The sequence below is a fragment of the Hemiscyllium ocellatum genome, chromosome 15 (assembly GCF_020745735.1).
Source record: "Hemiscyllium ocellatum isolate sHemOce1 chromosome 15, sHemOce1.pat.X.cur, whole genome shotgun sequence".
NCBI classification, from domain to species: Eukaryota; Metazoa; Chordata; class Chondrichthyes; order Orectolobiformes; family Hemiscylliidae; genus Hemiscyllium; species Hemiscyllium ocellatum.
Genome location: NC_083415.1, coordinates 67,430,737 through 67,448,444, shown reverse-complemented (window position 1 = coordinate 67,448,444; position 17,708 = coordinate 67,430,737). Strand labels below are relative to the sequence as shown.

Genomic DNA, 17,708 nt, shown 5'->3' with positions numbered 1-17,708 from the left:
GGTACATTTCCTCCTTGATGCTCAGCTCAAGGAAACCACAGGGCATTATGGAGGGAGGGCGAATTGTCAGTGTTCACGTTGGTACCAACTACAGAGGTTAACAAAAGTTGATGAGGTTGTAAAAGCAGAATATAGGAAGCTAGGAAGTAACGTGAAAAGTAGGACCTCAAAGGTAGTGATGTTGGGATTACTAACAGTGCTATATGCTGTCAGAGTGGAAACGGCAGGATATTTCATAAGAATATGTAGCTGAAGAAATGGTACAAGGGGGAGGGTATCAGATTCCTGGGGACATGGGGACCGGTTCTGAGGAAAGGTGGGACCTATACAAATTGGCTGGGCTACACCTGAATAGAACCGGAACTGATGTTCTGGGACAGTGTTTCCAACAATGGCTGGGGAGGCTTTAAATTAAAATGGCAGAGGAAAAGGGACCTATGCAAGGAGTCAGAGGAAGAGGATTCAAGCTGAAAAGTGTTGCTGGAAAAGTGCAGCAGGTCAGGCAGCATCCAAGGAACAGGAGATTCGGGCATAAGCCCTTCTTCAGGAATGCCTTCCTGAAGAAGGGCTTATGCCTGAAACGTCGAATCTCCTGTTCCTTGGATGCTGCCTGACCTGCTGCGCTTTTCCAGCAACACATTTTCAGCTCTGATCTCCAGCATCTGCAGACCTCACTTTCTCCTCGAAGAGGATTCAAGGTCAAGAACAAAATTCAGAAAGGGGAATCAGAAAAGTGACGCAGAGAAACCAAGGGCCAGGATCAAGTAGGGACACAGCGAAAAAAAATACTGGGAACAGGGCAAGAAATGTTAAGATGACATCCCAGATGTCCTCCTATTTCAGGGACTGCAATTTCCCCTCCCATGTAATCAACAATACCCTCCAGCACATCTCCTCCACTTCCCGCATCTCCGCCCTCAAACCCCACCCATCCAAGGATAGATCCCTCAGTCCTCACCTTCCACCCCACTCATCTCCAGATACAGCGCATTATCCTTCACCATTTCCACCACCTTCAGTCAGACTCCACCAACAAAGATGTATTTCCCTTCCCATCCCTACCGGCATTCCACAGAAACTATTCACTCCATGACTTTTTTGTTAGGTCTATGCGCCCCCACCAACCCACCTTCTACACCCGGCACCTTCCCTTGATGCCACAAGTGTGAAGCCTGCGTCCATATCGCCCCGCTCATCTCTGTCCAAAGACCCAAAGGATCTTTTCACATCTGACAGAGATTTTCCTGCACATCCACCCACCTCATCTACTGCGTTCATTGCTCTCGATGTAGTCTCCTCTACATTGGGGAGACAGGGTGTCAACTCACGAAGCGTTTCAAGGAACATCTCTGGGACACATGCACCAACCAACCCCACCACCCTGTGGCCGACCACTTCAAGTCCTGGGCCTCCTCCACTACCAACCAAAACCACCCGCCAACTGGAGGAAGAACACCTCATCTTCTGCCTTGGGACTCAGCAACCACACAGAATCAACACTGTCTTCACTAGTTTCCAAACTTCCCTTTCCCCAACTTCATCCTAGATCCCACCCTCCAACTCGGCGCCATCATCTTGGTCTATCCATCTTCCTTCCCACCTATCTGCTCCACCCTCCCCACCAACCTATCACAAATACCACACCCCCAACCTTCATCCCCTTCCCACCTATCTTCCCCCAACCCCACCCCCAAAGCCCTCCACATTCGTCAACGTCAACTCTCCTGCTCCCAGGATGCTTCCTGACCCGCTGTGCTTTTCCAGCACCACAATTTTTGACCTTGGGGATAAGTGACCATAATATGATTGAATTCTTCAGCAAGATAGAGGGTAACATGGTTAATTCAGAGACTGGAACCCTGAATCTAAACAGAGGAAACTACGATGGTATGAGGTACAAGTTGACTATGACAGGTTGGCAACTGTTTCTTCAAGGGATGATGGTGGAAAGACAATGGCAAACATTCAAAATGCACCCGGGGTGAATGGCAATGATTTGATGATTGACATTTGGTGAATCTTCAATTGATCAGGATTATATTTCCTAGAATGCAAAATAATGATGTGGGAATCTCAAAAATCTATAAACTACTAATAGGATTAAGCAGGAAGGATGTTACCAATGGCAGGGATCATAGTTTAAGGATACAGAATAAACTATTTAGGACTGAGGGGAAGAGAAACTTCTTCAACAGACATTGGTAAACTTGTAAAATGTGTTACTACAGAAAGCAATTGAGGACAAAACACTGTATAGTTTCAAGAAGGAGTCAGATACAACACTTGGGATGAAAGGGGTCAAAGGACATGAGGGAATGGAGGAAGAGGCTATGGGTTCGATGATGCAATTACCACAATGAATAGTGGAGCTGGCTCCAAAAGGCCAAATGGCCTACTGATGTTCCTATTTTCTATGAGTTATGTCCTGGATGGTGTTTTTAGAGTTGCACTCATGAAGATAAGTAGAGAGCATTCCATCCACTTCTGAATTGTACCTTGTAGCTGGTGAGCAAGTTTTGGGGAGTCAGGAGGTGAGTTACATGCCACAGAAATTGTAGCTTTTGAACTGCTGTGATAGCCACGGTAATCATATAGCTGGCATTCAATTTCTCATCAATAGTAACCCTCAGGAGGCTGACCTTGATGAATTCGGTAGTGGCAATGCCATTCAATATCAACGGATGATGGTCAAATTCTCTCATTTCAGAGAAGACAGAAATGTTACTTGCCAAGTCAGCCTAAATTTGAATACTGTCCAGGTTTTGTTGCATTTGGACTGCTTCAGTATCAGAGTCGTGATTGTGCTTAACAGTGTACATTCATCAGCAAACATCCCATGTGACGTTATGGGAGAGACGAGGTTATTGACGATGCAGCTGAAGATGGTTAGGCCTAGGACACCACTGTGAAGAACTCCTTGAGAGATGCCCTGGAGCTGACCGATCTCCAACTACCACAACCATCTTATGTGCCAAGTATGGCTCCAACCGGCAGAGAGCTTTCCTCCCAATTCCCATCAACTCCAGTCCTGCTGGGGCTTCTTGATACCACATTCAGCCAAAGGTGACCTTGACATCAAGGGCAGTCGCTCTCACATCCCCTTGAGTTCAGTTCTTCTTGAACTAAGGCTATAATGAGTTGAGTGGCCCTGGCATAAACATTTTATTACATGCTTTGTATGATTCCATACTAGCGAAGAGTTTTTCCCAGATTCTGATTGAGCTGATAATTTGAGAGTCAGTCATAAACTTATAGAATAGCAGCTGAGTCCCAAGAGGTTGAATAGCCTACTCCTAATTTGTATTTTTGAATACATGTAAAGTCAAATTCTCTTCCCAAACCTGTCCAGCTCTCTCCTTTATGTCAACGCATAAGACCTATTGCTGAGTTTTTGTCACCTGCCACAATATTTGTGGGCGGCACGGTGGCACAGTGGTTAGTACTGCTGTCTCACAGCGCCAGAGACCCGGGTTCAATTACCGCCTCAGGTGACTGTCTGTGTGGAGTTTGCACATTCCCCCCGTGTCTGTGTGGGTTTCCTCCGGGTGCTCCGGTTTCCTCCCACAGTCCAAAGATGTGCGGGTCAGGTGAATTGGCCATGCTAAATTGCCCGTAGTGTTAGGTGAAGGGGTAAATGTAGGAGAATGGGTCTGGGTGGGTTAAGCTTCGGAGGGTCGGTGTGGACTTGTTGGGCCGAAGGGCCTGTTTTCACACTGTAGGGAATCTAATCTAATCTAATATCCCATGGTAGACTGTCAATTTCTGTTCGATAATGATGCAGTGAAGTGCTTCGCAATAGATACTATATAAATTCAAGTTGTCGCTCATATATTCATAGTTCAGGTATGGTTATTTTACAGCAGCTCATAGGTTTGCAGAAGATGGGAAGTGATTAACAGCAGGTGCTTACAACAGCTAAATATAAATCTCCAGGTTAAAATATGACGTCAAAAACCTGGTCGTCTTTGACTGAATTCCCAGAAAACATACACACACTTTACCAGTTAGGTGTTATTTACAGAACAATCCAGCACTGACAAATGTTAAGAAAATTATTCTCCAATGTTAAAAATGCATCTAGCATCCCATTCAGATGGTATGTTCACTCTCTTTTGTGAAACTAACTAGTGCAGATCAGGAATGACCAAAGGTCAGTCTGAGGAAAGGTCAGTGGATCTGAAACATTAACTCCGATTTCTGTCCATAGATGCCGCCAGACCTACTGAGTTTTCCCAGCAATTTCTGTTTTTGCTTTTGATTTTCAGCATCTACAGTTCTGTGTGTTTATATTTAAAGGTCAGTTCACGGTCTGATGATTTAGCAGAGTTCATGCAGGCTGACAATTGGAATAATTAAATTGATCTTTGTTCCAAGGTCTAGTGAAATAAACTGGTATCATACAGCATCCTTAAGTTAGGAAAACTTCCCTTGCATCATTGGAGGCAAGGCAAACATGACATCAAGTCAGCAGAGACTTTAGAGTGAGTAACCAGAAGGAAGGTGGCAGATATTAAGAACATAGCAAAAGAGGAACAAGAAACAAGAGGTTTAGAGACAGAATTGCAGAGCTCAGCATTGAAGCCTCTCAAGGTACAGTTCCCAGTGGCAAGTGGTAAGGGAGAATGTGTTGCAGAAATGCAAGTAGTCTAGCAATTTTTTGACTCCTCTGTTACCAGCCTTGTGCATTACAAAGTTGGTTTTAAAGTGAAAACTGGTATGTGTGAAGGGACCTTTACAGTTCAGAAGTCAAAGGTTGACACTTTTCAGGAAATTAAACTTTAGGAAAACTAAAAAAATGAGAACATTTCTAATAATACAGGATGCAACTCGGGAGGCTCCAGGGAACAAAATCCATTGCTATCTTCCTGATTAGATGACAAGATCAGCAGATAAATACAGCTCAATTATTTTACTGTGAAGAGGATCAGTGGAGGCTATGGGGTACGAAACATTGGCTAGTATGACACTGTAACAGGCAGGTCACCCATAAAAACACATTAGCCATGTGTTACTTTCACAAGGATTTATGATGTTAATCACCTGTACACACATTTGCAGCTGGGGATACAGCTGACAAAATGAAGCAAGGTTTGGAGGAGATAAAAAGGCATCAAACCTTTAAAAGGTCACAGACAGAGAGAATCATTTAAATTCTCAGATATTTGGGGCATTATGACAGCGCAGGCATTCCCAGCTCTGACAGAGGGGGTACAGCACTGAGAGTCACTGCTCTGACAGAGGGGAAACAGCACTGAGAGTCACTGCTCTGACAGAGGGAAAGCAGCACTGAGAGTCACTGCTCTGACAGAGGGGGTACAGCACTGAGAGTCACTGCTCTGACAGAGGGGGTACAGCACTGAGAGTCACTGCTCTGACAGAGGGGAAACAGCACTGAGAGTCACTGCTCTGACAGAGGGGAAACAGCACTGAGAGTCACTGCTCTGACAGAGGGAAAGCAGCACTGAGAGTCACTGTCCCGACAGAGGGAAAACAGCACTGAGAGTCACTGCCCCGACAGAGGGAAAACAGCACTGAGAGTCACTGCTCTGCCAGAGGGAAAACAGCACTGAGGGTCACTGCTCTGACAGAGGAAAAACAGCACTGAGAGTCACTGCTCTGACAGAGGGAAAACAGCACTGAGAGTCACTGCTCTGACAGAGGGAAAACAGCACTGAGGGCCCAATAGCTGTGGGGTGCTCGTGGTGTCGTGGTATTGGCCCTACCTCTGAGATAGGTTCAATACATCGATGAATAGGTTAATTCGTAAGGAATACCAAGGGGCTGCCACTTGTTTATTTGGTTTAATTTAATTTAATTTGGCTTTACTGTTTTTTCACACTTAAAGACACGCATTAAGGCTTCATGACAAAATACCACAAGTTTCAAGTTGAGATCCCATCTATCCTGAACACGCTGCAACACATCTAAGCATCTAAAAAAGTACTTAAAGAGACATTTACAATAGTCAGCAGGTATACTAAGCATATAGCAATGATGTAAAGACTTGGTTTGAATTGTTCCTTCACCAACCAGCTATGAGTGGAACAGAGCACAGGAATGTAACCCAGCTGCCTCCCACGTTTTCCTTCCCCCCCCCCCCCGTTATCTAATTTATCTTGCTGCTGTTTGAGACAGTGTGCTGTGTGTAAACTGTCTGCTGCATTTCTTATATTATAATAGCATTCAATCTTCAAAATTACTTTACTAATTAGGAAGTTCATTGAGACATCTTGAAGTTATGAAAAACGCTATCAATTGCAACAACTTATTTAATTTCCCAAACTGTGTTACTCAGATATAACAAAAATGACAACTTTTTGCCCATTCCCTTGCTGTTGATCCTCCAAATGCTTTCTACAGTTTGCTGCAGTTTGCTCTACCCCATACTTCTGTATTAACAGTGAATCCTGCGACTGCACTGCTTACACCAAAATCAAAATTACTAATGCATAAGCTGAGATCAATAGCTCCTGGGAATGTCACTTCCATCTCTGTAGGCCAAGCAACACCTGTTTACACTGACCCTTTCTCCCTAATCTTATATTCAACACTTTATTCAAGCTGTTCGAGTTTCTGTTACCATTTCCCTGATGATTGATCCCTGATCATTACAAACACTACATCCAATTTCTTGAATTTACACAGCACATCATTTATTTAATCAGCAACCTCTAAAAATAATAATATTAATTTTATTTGTCAAATACAACTTGCCTTGCACAAATCAATTTGTGTTCAATTAACTCATGCATGTAGCTTTGAAGAGTTTAGCCAGAGATGACATTAGACCAACTATCCTGTTGTTAGCTGATTTGTTTTTCATTAATGGGCATCACTGGCTGGTCAGCATTTATTGCCCCTCCTTAACTGACCAGAGGGCAGTTAAGAGTCAATCACATTGCTGTGGGCCTAGAGTCACATGTCGTTCAGACAGATGATGGCAGTTTCCTTCCCTAATAGACATTAGTGACCCAGATGGATTTTTCTGATAATCAACAATGGATTCATGGTCATCATTAGACTCTCAATTCCAGATTTTTATTACATTCAAATTCTGCCATGGCAGGATTTCAACATGGGTCCCAGAACATTACCTGGATCTCTGATTAGCAGTACAGGGATTTTACCTCTAGGCTATTCCCTCGCTTAATTTACACCTCTTGTCCTTCAACTACTCTCCTGCCAACAATGTAATGTACAGAAAAATATGGCTAGATCCTGTGCCATCTCCTCTCATTTCTTTCAAAAGCCAAGGGCTCAGGGCTTTGTGAGTTATCCAACCTGAGTTCAAATGATCATTAGCTATCTTTTAGAACCCACACTTTTCTACACCAGGTGAGATGACAGGAGCCAAGCTGTCAAGCTTTGTCCACCAGATGCAGGAATTACCAATGAACAGATCTCACAGGATGATCATCTGCAAGTACAACAGATTGTTAATGTGCTCACAGGACTAGCAGAGGTCCTTCAGCAATATGCCTTGGATACAGTATATTAGAATCTTACTGTGTTGTCAAGATACATGTTGTATATCTTCATTTCCCTCAAAAACATTTCATCTCTGTCAAAAACACAACTCTATCTACCAACAACACTATTTCAACTGGATGTTAAAGACCCCATGTTCAGAGAACTCTCGACCAAGGTAATTCCCTAATCGCTGATCAAAACTTAACTGGTGACTCATCTCACTACTTTGCAAAAGATTTATATACATGTTGTTACACACAGTAAGTCACTGTACAAAACAAACTTTCAGAGACCTGATAAGCCCTTATAAAAGCCTAAATCTTTCTTATAGATAAAATGACACAGCACAGGAGGCTCCCACCATAACTAAGCTGCTTCTTTGAAAGAACTTTTTAATTTACCCAACTTTCGGCTCTTTCCCAGATCTCTCCAGATATATTTCCTTTCTAAATCAGCATGTTCAATGTGAGAATAATTTGTTGCTTAAAAATTATTTTTCCTCATTTGCCAATTATCTAAAAACATATGTTCTCTGCTAATCAATCCTCCTCCTGTCCAGTTTCAGCTTATTCATTCTTGTCAAAACCCCTCGCTGTTCTAAACACTTCTCTTAAATCTGCTACAAGTACAAATTCAGCTTCTCCGAGCTTTTCAGAGCCACAGAGGTCTACAGTACAGGATGAGGCCCTTTGACCCATTGAGTCTGCACCAGTCAAAAACAACCGCTTAAGTATTTTAATCCCATTTTCCAGCACTTGGTCCACAGCCTTGTATGCCTTGGTATTGTAACTGCACATCTAAATACTTCTTACATACAATTAATATTTCCTCTACCGCCCTTATAGGCAGTGAGTTCCAGATTCCCATCACCTTCTGGGTGAAAGAAAAATGTCCTTACATTCACTCTGAATCTACTGCGCCTCACTATGCTCCATGGCAAACTGTAAGTCGTCTGTAACTGAGGTCCCCTGTTCCTGGTCCCTTATTAGTAAATGTCCTGTGCACCTTCTCTGAAGCCTTGACATTCCATCATGAGTGTGGCAGTCAGACACTAATAATACAGGTAAGGCCTAACTAATGTTTTATAAAGGTTCAAGACCACCTCTTTGCTTTTGTACTCTCTGCCTTTAGCTATAAAGCCCAGGATCTTATATATTAAAAGAAAATAAACTGCCTTATCAACTTGTCCTGTCAATTTCACACCACACTTTCATGGTCTCCTTATATAAAAGGTATAAATATTTACATGCTTTGTGTAGTGGTCTGATATATTAGACAGACAACAAAGAACCTTCACATCTGAACCCTGCACAATGCAGCAATCCACTATAAATCCCATTCTGTACTCCGTCAGAGACCACTGCAAGTTGTTACCATGGGAAACCTAAAACGCCGTGACAACAACTGCAATTAAGAGCACAGATAATTATAGAATCATAGAATATTGAATGCAGGAGGCCATTCAGCAAATAGCACTTGCTATTTCAAAGAGCAATCAGTTAGTCCATCTCCTCTGATCTTTTCCCATATTCCTGTAAGGTTTTTTAAATTCCTGTCGAAGTTTACTCCTGAATTAGCATCTACCATCTCATGTTATTCAGGTTGATAGATTAATACACAAGAACCATGAAAACTCCCAGTCTGCACTGCGCTCCATGATCTTAGTGAGTTGAGTCATAACTGGCCTTTGCTGCTCTGCTTTGGAAAGACAAAGCAAGCACAGAAAAAAAAATAAACTCCATCAGCCAGGGCCTGGGCTCAGATTCCAGCTGCCTATCAAAAGTGCTTGCACAGCAGTCAAGTGAACGGGATAGGATAGAGTGTATCCATGACGTAACACCCACTTTCCCTGCAGGCAACTGACACAGACTGCCAAGGCACACACGTGAAGAAAGCAGCACTGGAGACTAACCAGCATGTAGTAAACGCCACAGTGGAAACCAGGGAGTGGAAAAAGTCAGAAGGCAAGACTATTACATAAAAACATACTGTTGACTCCTGGATAAAAAACAGGAAATGGGGAAATCAGATTGGTGCACTCACCAGTTTTTCTTTTTTCTGTATTTTCATGATGTAGTTTTCAAACAGCCAGCTTAGTCTCTGCAATGATAGAATCACATGAATTGTCAGTTAAAGCTAGCAGATATATAAAGAAATGTTATTCAATTGCAAATTTCCCATACAATAGCAATGGTCAGTCAATGAAATACACTCGATAACTTGCCCACAGAGCCACCTAGTGTTGGAGCCAAATATTGTGACAGTTGAAAACAGAATTGAATAATAATGTTGACATAGCAATTTACTATGTTAAACAATAACTAACATAACAAGGAGTAAGGTTTGTGAACATGAGTGTTCTCCATATACCTATAGAAATGTTGGAAGTCTAGCCAGCGGCAGACAGCCAAATAAAATGCCAGTTCGCAGCAAAAAGACAAAGAAAGCCTAGACAGCTATACTGATACGTAGAATGGGTACAATGTTAGGTTAGATCTTGGAAGGCAGAACTAACGATGCACTTGATGAAATCTAGAAATGATGAACGGAACAGAAAGGCTTTGATTTGTGACTGTCATTTTTCCCCAGCGTCACCATTCAACAAGATCATGGACAGTGCAAAGCAGTGCAACAAATTTTACCAATTGCAATCTCCAAATGCCTCAATCGCTGAGCAGCCACAGTTTGCATTTCTCCAACACCAAACCACCATTCCAGGAGAAAAAAAAGCTGCTTCTTATCTCAGCCTTAAACAGACAAACTCTTACCCTAAAATGATACCTCCAAGTTCCTCGTGCAGCAGTGACTTCCTGAAGTGCACTGAATGAATGAATGAATGAATGATTTTATCAGCATGAGCACAACCTCTGATTGGCCACACAGCTAACAGGAAGTTTTGCTTCCAGAACTAGGCAGGGAAACAATCTGTCAGAATCTATGCTGTTAAACCCTCTAAAAACATTATCCATCTCATTAAGATCATTGCTCATTCTTTTAAACTCTAGAGAAAACAGGCCATTCAGCTCTCTCTCCTTGTAGGACAACGGCCCCAACCACAGGAATCAATCTTCACTGCATTTACTCTCATACAAATGTATGCTTCCTTAAGTAAAGAGATGAAATCAGTGTGTAGGTGAGTCTTTTCCAAAGCTCTACATAGCTGCAGCAAAACATCTTCACTTCATACTCCAACCATTCAATGGTGGTCTTCCTTACTGTTTGTAATATGCACACGTTCATGGATATTTGAACTTCCACTTTCCTCATGAGGGGAAATTGTTTCGCAATACATATCTTAATCAATGTCCTGGATCATTTTGAACTGCTTAGTTAGGTCACTCCTTAAACTCCTCTACTTGAGGCAAGATGAGGAGGATGTAGTCACGTCTGATGCAACTACTGAGTTCACTCAGATAATGGCCTTTGTGGATCACAGAAGCATAATTCTACACTTAGAATTCAGTATGAAATCCAACAGGAGATTAGGCTCTAAGTTTGGAGGGCGCACACAATAAAAAAAATTTTAAATGTGAAGAAGAAAGTGACTCTAGAATTTCATCAAATGGACAACGGCATTAAATTGGACTAACACACAAGTGTCAGCTCTGGGGCACGAGGAATTAATAAGCTTGCATAAAGCACTCTACTGAAATATTGAATCAAATTCTGGTCAGTATAGAACATGGGAACTTGAAACCCCTGAAATGAGAAGCCTGAAAGTTGTCTGGTAAAGTAAGAGCTGCAGTAGGTGATTCAGCCTTTTTAGCCTGTTCCTCGCTCAATAAGACCTTTCAACTTATTTACCACACCACCTCCCTTTGCATTCATAAATCTGCCAATCTGTCTTGAATATCCTCAGCAATGAAACAAGCGTTCACAGCTCAGTTTGGGTGGAGTATTTCTCATCTCAGTCCTAATGGCTGAACCTTACATAACCTGTGACCTCCAGCTTAGACTCCACAACCAAGAGGAGTATCCACCTGAAATTTACCCAGTAAAGCACCTTACAAATTGTACAATCTCTCACATTTCAAACTGCAGGGAATATCAAACTATCCTGCTCAATCTCTGAACGTCACTGCATTCACTCTGAGGCATATGAATCCTTCCTTAGGTAAACAGATTGAAACTGCCCACATTACTCTGCTGTGATCTCATCAAGACCCGAAAACATTTCAGTGAGATTTCACCCTTAGACTTCAAATTCCCTTGCATTTGGCCCCTCGAGTTTGCTCTGCTATTCAACAGGATCATGGCTGACCTAACATTCCTCAAGTCCATTTTTCTCCCCTTTCCCCATAACCTTCAATCCCTAACTGATCAAGAATCTTTCTGTCTCAGCCTTACATATACACAAGAACTCTGCACCCCCAGCTCTCTTTTCCAAAAACATTCACGTTCAGAGAAGTTACCCATCTTATATTTAAATTGGCACCCCTTTATTCTGAGACTATGTTCTCTGGTCCTAGACTCTCCCATGAGGGAAAACATCCTTTCAGCATTTATCATTGAGATAATCTCTCATTCTTCCAAACTCCACTGAATAGAGTCCCAATATTTTAAGTGTGGTCTAACTTTGAATATTGCATACAGTTCTGGTCACTACACCATCAAAAGGATGTGGGTGCTTTGGGGAGGGTACAGAGAAGGTTGACCAGGATATTGCCTGGTACGAGAGATTTGAGCTATGAAGAAAGATTGGATAGACTGGGTTTGTTTTCACTAAAACGCAGGAGGTTGAGGGGCAACGCTTATAAGATTGTGAATGGCATTCGTACAGTGGAAAGTATGAGGCATTTTCCCAGGGTGGAGGGGTCAATTACTAGAGGACACAGGTTCAAAGTGCGAGGGGGGAAGTTTAAAAGACATGTGCAAGGCAAGTTTTTCACATAAAGGATGGTGATTGCCTGGAATGCACTGTCAGAGGTGGTAGTGGAAGCAGACACAATAGCAGCATTCAAGAAACACCTGGATGAATACATAAATAGGAAGGGAATAGAGAGATATGGATCCTGTAAGTGAAGACAGTTTTAGTATGGAAGGGCAAAATGTGTCAGTGCAGACTTGGAGGGCCGAAGGGCTGTTCCTGTGCTGTGTTGTTCTTTGTTCAAATCTTTGCTCATAAGACATTCCCTCCATACCCAAAAACATCCTAGTGAATCTTCAGCCTCCAATGAAATAATATCCTTCCTTAAATAGAGGGAAAATAACTGATCATAATACTCCAAATGTGGTCTCACCAGTTGTAGTAAGACTTCCCTAATCTTACAGGGAGAAAGTGAGCACTGCAAATGCTGGAGGTCAGAGTCAAAGACTGTGGTGTTGGAAAAGCCAGCCAGGCAACATCTGAGAAGCAGGAGAATCAATATTTTGAACAAAGGCTGTTCATTAAGAGCTTATGTTTGAACCATCGATTCTCTTGTTCCTCAGATGCTGCCTGAGCGGCTGTGCTTTTCCAGCACCTCACTCTTCAACTCTTCCCTACTCTTATACTCCAACTCCTACGAAATAAGGGCCAATATTCCATTCGCCTTACCTCGGTGCTAGCTTTCTGTGTTATGTGTGCGAATGCCAACACGATCCCAAATGCCTTAGTTTGACAGCTTTCTGCAGTTTTTCTCCATTTAAATAATACTTCTCTTTTGTTCTTTTCTTTCGGAACTTTTGTTCTCCCTGCCAGAGGGAGATGGCAAGGCAATGGCCACATGATATTATTAATCACTGGACTATTAATCCAGAGACCCAAGTAATGGGTCGGAGCCAAATTTGAATTTAATAATAATCTAGAATCCATTGTCGATTGTCAGGGAAAAAGACGTCCATCTGGTTCACTAATGTCCTTCAATGAAGGAAACCACTATCCTTATCTGGTCTGACCCAAATGTGATTCCAAACCCACAGAAATGTGGTTGACTCTTAACTGCACTCTGGGCCATGAATATTGGCCTAGCCAACATTGCCCTCATCCCATTAATGAATTATTAAAAAACTGAATAACTTCACATTTTCCCATGTTATACTCTAACTTTTTGCACACTCACTTAACCTATCTGTAAACTGTAACCCCTTCACAACTTGCCTTTCCATCTATTGTTGCATCACGTGCAAATTTGGCAACAGTACATTTACTCCCTGCCTCTAAGACATTAATATATATCATAAACAATTGCAATGCCAGCACGGACCCCCGTGGAACTCCACTGATTACCTGTGAATAAATCCCTTGACCCACCAACCTCTAGCTACCCACTTTTTCCTATCACCTTTTTGAATAGAGGTGTCACATTGGCAGTTTTCCAATCCTCCAATATGTCTCCAGAATCCAAGGATTTTTGAAATTTACAACCAACCGGCAACCACCTTTTAGGATCCTAGGATGCAAAGCATCAGGGCAGAGCACATATCTGCCTTTAGCCCCATTAGTTTATCTAATATTACTTCCCTAGAGATGGTTGTTTAGTTGCTCCTCCTAATCATTATTATTAAAGGGAAGCTTGAAGTGGTTCATTCAAGGGTAGTGGGGATATTCCAGGTAACTACAGATCAGTGAGCCTGATGTCAGTGGTGGGAAAGTTGCTGGAAAAGGTACTGAGGAATAGGATCTATTTATATTTAGAAAAGAATGGGCTTATTGGTGATAGGCAATGTGGTTTTGTGCACAGGACATCGTGCCTTACCAACTTCATAGAGTTCTTTGAGGAAGTGACCAAGTTGATATATGAAGGAAGGGCAGTTGATGTCATATATGTGGACTTTTGATGTCATATACGTAAGACATTTGATAACGTCCCCCAAGGTAGACTAATGGAGAAAGTGAAGTCACATAGTGTGCAGGGTGTTCTGGCCAGGTGGATAAAGAACTGGTTGAGCAACAGGAGACAGTAGTAGTTGAAGGGAGTTTTTCGAAATGAAGAAAGGTGACCAGTGGTGTTCCACAGGGGTCACTGTTGGGGCCACTGTTGTTTGTGATATACATAAATGATCTGGAAGAGGGTACTGTTGGTTTGATCAGCAAGTTTGCAGATGACACAGAGATTGGTGGAGTAGCAGAAAGCATAGGGGACTGTCAAAGAATACTGGAAAATATAGATAGACTGGAGAGTTGGGTGGAAAAGTGACAGATGGATTTCAATCCAGACAAATGTGAGGTGATGCATTTAGGCAAGTCTAATTCTAGAGCAAATTATACAATGAATGGAAGAGCCTTGGGAAAGGTTGATAGGCAGAGAGATCTGGCAGTGCAGCTGCATTGTACCCTGAAGGTTGCTGCACAGGTGGATAGAGTGGTCAAGAAGACATATAGTATGCTTGCCTTCACTGGACGAGGGATTGAGTATAAGAGCTGGCAAGTCATGTTAAAATTGTACAAGACATTGGTTCAGCCACATTTAGAATACTGCGTACAGTTCTGGTCACCACATTACCAAAAGGATGTGGACGCTTTGGAGAGGGTGCAGAGAAGGTTTACGAGGATGGTGCCTAGTATGGAAGGTGCTAGCTATGAAGAGAGGTTGAGTGGGTTAGGTTTGTTTACATTAGAAAAAAGGAGATTGAGGGGGGAACCTGACTGAGGTTTACAAAATCATGAAGGGTATAGACAGGGTGGATAGAGACAAGCTTTTTCCCAGGGTGAAGGATTCAATAATGAGAGGTCACAGTTTGAAGGTAAGAGGTGGAAAGTTTAAGGGGGATACACATGGCAAGTACTTCACACAGAGGGTGGTGGGCATCTGGAACACGATGCCAGCAGAGGTGGTAGAGGCAGGCACGGTAGGTTCATTGAAGATGCATCTGGACAGATGCATGAGTAGGTGGGGAGCAGAGGGATACAGATGCTTAGGAATTGGGTGACAGGTTTAGACAGTAGATTTGGATTGGCTCAGGCTTGAAGGGCCGAAGGACCTGTTCCTGGTCTGTAAAAATTCTTTGTTCTTTAAGTCCCTCCAGATCCATTTGAATACCAAAATATTCCTAGTTTCCGACCATTTGAAAAATATTCTCACCTATTTTTCCAACAAAAATAAGTAACTTCACAGTTCTTTACCATATATTTGATCAATAAAGAACAATCAATTATGATGGTAATAAATACGTTGACCTTTATCAGGTCAAAATGGACAACAGATTGATAGTTGGTTAGCTCAGTTGACTGGGCTAAGATTAGGGTGGTGCTGGAAAAGCACAGCAGGTCAGGCAAGAAAATCGACGTTTCAGGCAAAAGCCCTTTATCAGGAAACTGTTCCTCGAATGTTGCCTGACCTGCTGTGCTTTTCCAGTACCAATCTAATCTTGACTCTGATCTCCAGCATCTGCAGTCTTCACTTTCACCTCAGTTGGCTAGACGGCTGGTTTGCAATGCAGAGTTCAAATCCCACACTGGCTGAGATATTTCTATCATCGATAGCCACAAGTGAGGTGACTGAAGACTGGAAGTTGGCTATGGTGGTGCCACTACTTAAAGGTAGTATGGAAAAGCCAGGAATTACAGACTGGTGAGCCTGACGTTGGTGGTGGGCAAGCTGTTGGAGGGAATCCTGAGGGACAGGACTTACATGCATTTGGAAAGGCAAGGACTGATTAGGGATAGTCAACATGGCTTTGTACGTGGAAAATCATATCTCACAAACTTGAAGTAACAAAGAGGATTGATGAAGGCAGAGAAGTGGACATGATCCATATGGACTTCAGTAAGGCCTTCGACAAGGTTCCTCATGGGAAACTGGTTAGCAAGGTTAGATCACATGGAATACAGGGAGAACTAGCCATATGAATACAGAACTGGCTTGAAGATAGAAGACAGAGGGTGGTGGTGAAGGATTGCTTTTAGAACTGAAGACCTATGACCAGTGGAGTGCCACAAGGATCACTGATGGGTCCACTGCTTTTCAGCTTTTATATAAATGATTTGGATGTGAATATAGGAGGCATGATTAGTAAGTTTGCAGATGACACCAAAATTGGAGGTGTGGTGGACAGTGAAGGTGGTTATGCCAGAGTACAACAGGATCGTGATTAAATATGACAATGGGCTGAGGAGTTGCAGATGGAATTTACTTTAGATAAATGAGAGATGCTGCATTTAGGAAAGACAAATCAGTGCAGGACATGTACACTTAACGGTAAGATCCTGGGGAGTGTTGTCGAACAAACAGACCTTGGCGTGCAGGTTCATAGTTCATAGTCGCAGAAAGATAGGATAATGAAGGCGGCGTTTGGTACGCTCGCCTTTATTGGTCAGTACACTGAGTGCAAGAGTTGGTAGGTCATGTTGTGGCTGTACAGGACTCTGTTTAGGCCACTTTTGGAATACTGCATGCAGTTATGATCTCCCTGCTAATAGGAAGAGCGTTGTGAAACTTGAAAGCGTTCAGAAAAGATTTACAAGAATGTTGCCATGGTTAGAGTTGGGGTCTGAATAGGTTGGGTTCTATGAATGTGATGAAAGACATATGCCAGAAATATCAACTCTACTGCTCCTCAGATGCTGCCTGACCTGCTGTGCTTATCAAGCACCACCTGTTTCAACTCAATATCCAGGCATGGGCTGACAAGTGGCAAGTAACATTTGTGTCACACTAACGCCAGGAAATGACCATCTCCAAAGAGACAAGGCAGTACTCAATAAATGACAAGACGCTAGGAAGACCTCAAGATATATAAGAGAATTAGGCCATTTGGTTCATTGCGTCTGTTCCACCATTCAATCATAGTTAGTATGTTTCTCAAACCCATTCTCCTGCCTCCTCCCTGCAATCCTTGATCTTCTTACTAATCAAGAACCCATCTAATTCTTAATTACACTCAATGACTTGGCCTTCAAAGCCTTCTGTGGCAATGGATTCCACAGGTTCACCACCCTCTTGCTGAAGAAATTCCTCCTCATCCCAGTTCTAAAAGATTGTCCCTTCCCTCTGAAGGTGCATTAGTCACGGTTTCTCCTGGTCCTAGATTTTCTTACGAGAGGAAACATCTCACTCATGTCCACGCTACCCAAAATGAACAGGAAGATTTTGGGGTGTTGTCACACACCCCTGAAAGTGGTTTGACATTTAATAGGGTAGTTAAGGCAGCATTTTTTTTAAAGAACGTTACAGCGCAGTACAGGTCCTTTGGCCCTCGATGTTGCGCGACCTGTGAATTTAATCTGATGCCCATCTAAAATACACCGTTCTATTATTATCCATATGTATATCCAATGCCCACTTAAATCCCCTGAATATTGGCGAGTCAACTACTGT

General features: G+C 42.6%; 1 protein-coding gene across 2 annotated transcripts in view; it reads right to left on the bottom strand.

Annotated features, from left to right (window-relative positions):
* The window catches only part of chd6 (chromodomain helicase DNA binding protein 6), a 268,663-nt gene that overhangs the window by 229,295 nt on the left and 21,660 nt on the right, over positions 1-17,708 (bottom strand). For both annotated transcript variants that reach the window (XM_060836582.1, XM_060836583.1), the window contains one exon: positions 9,514-9,570. In XM_060836582.1, the coding sequence (XP_060692565.1) occupies positions 9,514-9,540 (27 nt within the window). In that variant the 5' untranslated portion in view covers positions 9,541-9,570. The remainder of the gene's footprint in view (positions 1-9,513; positions 9,571-17,708) is intronic.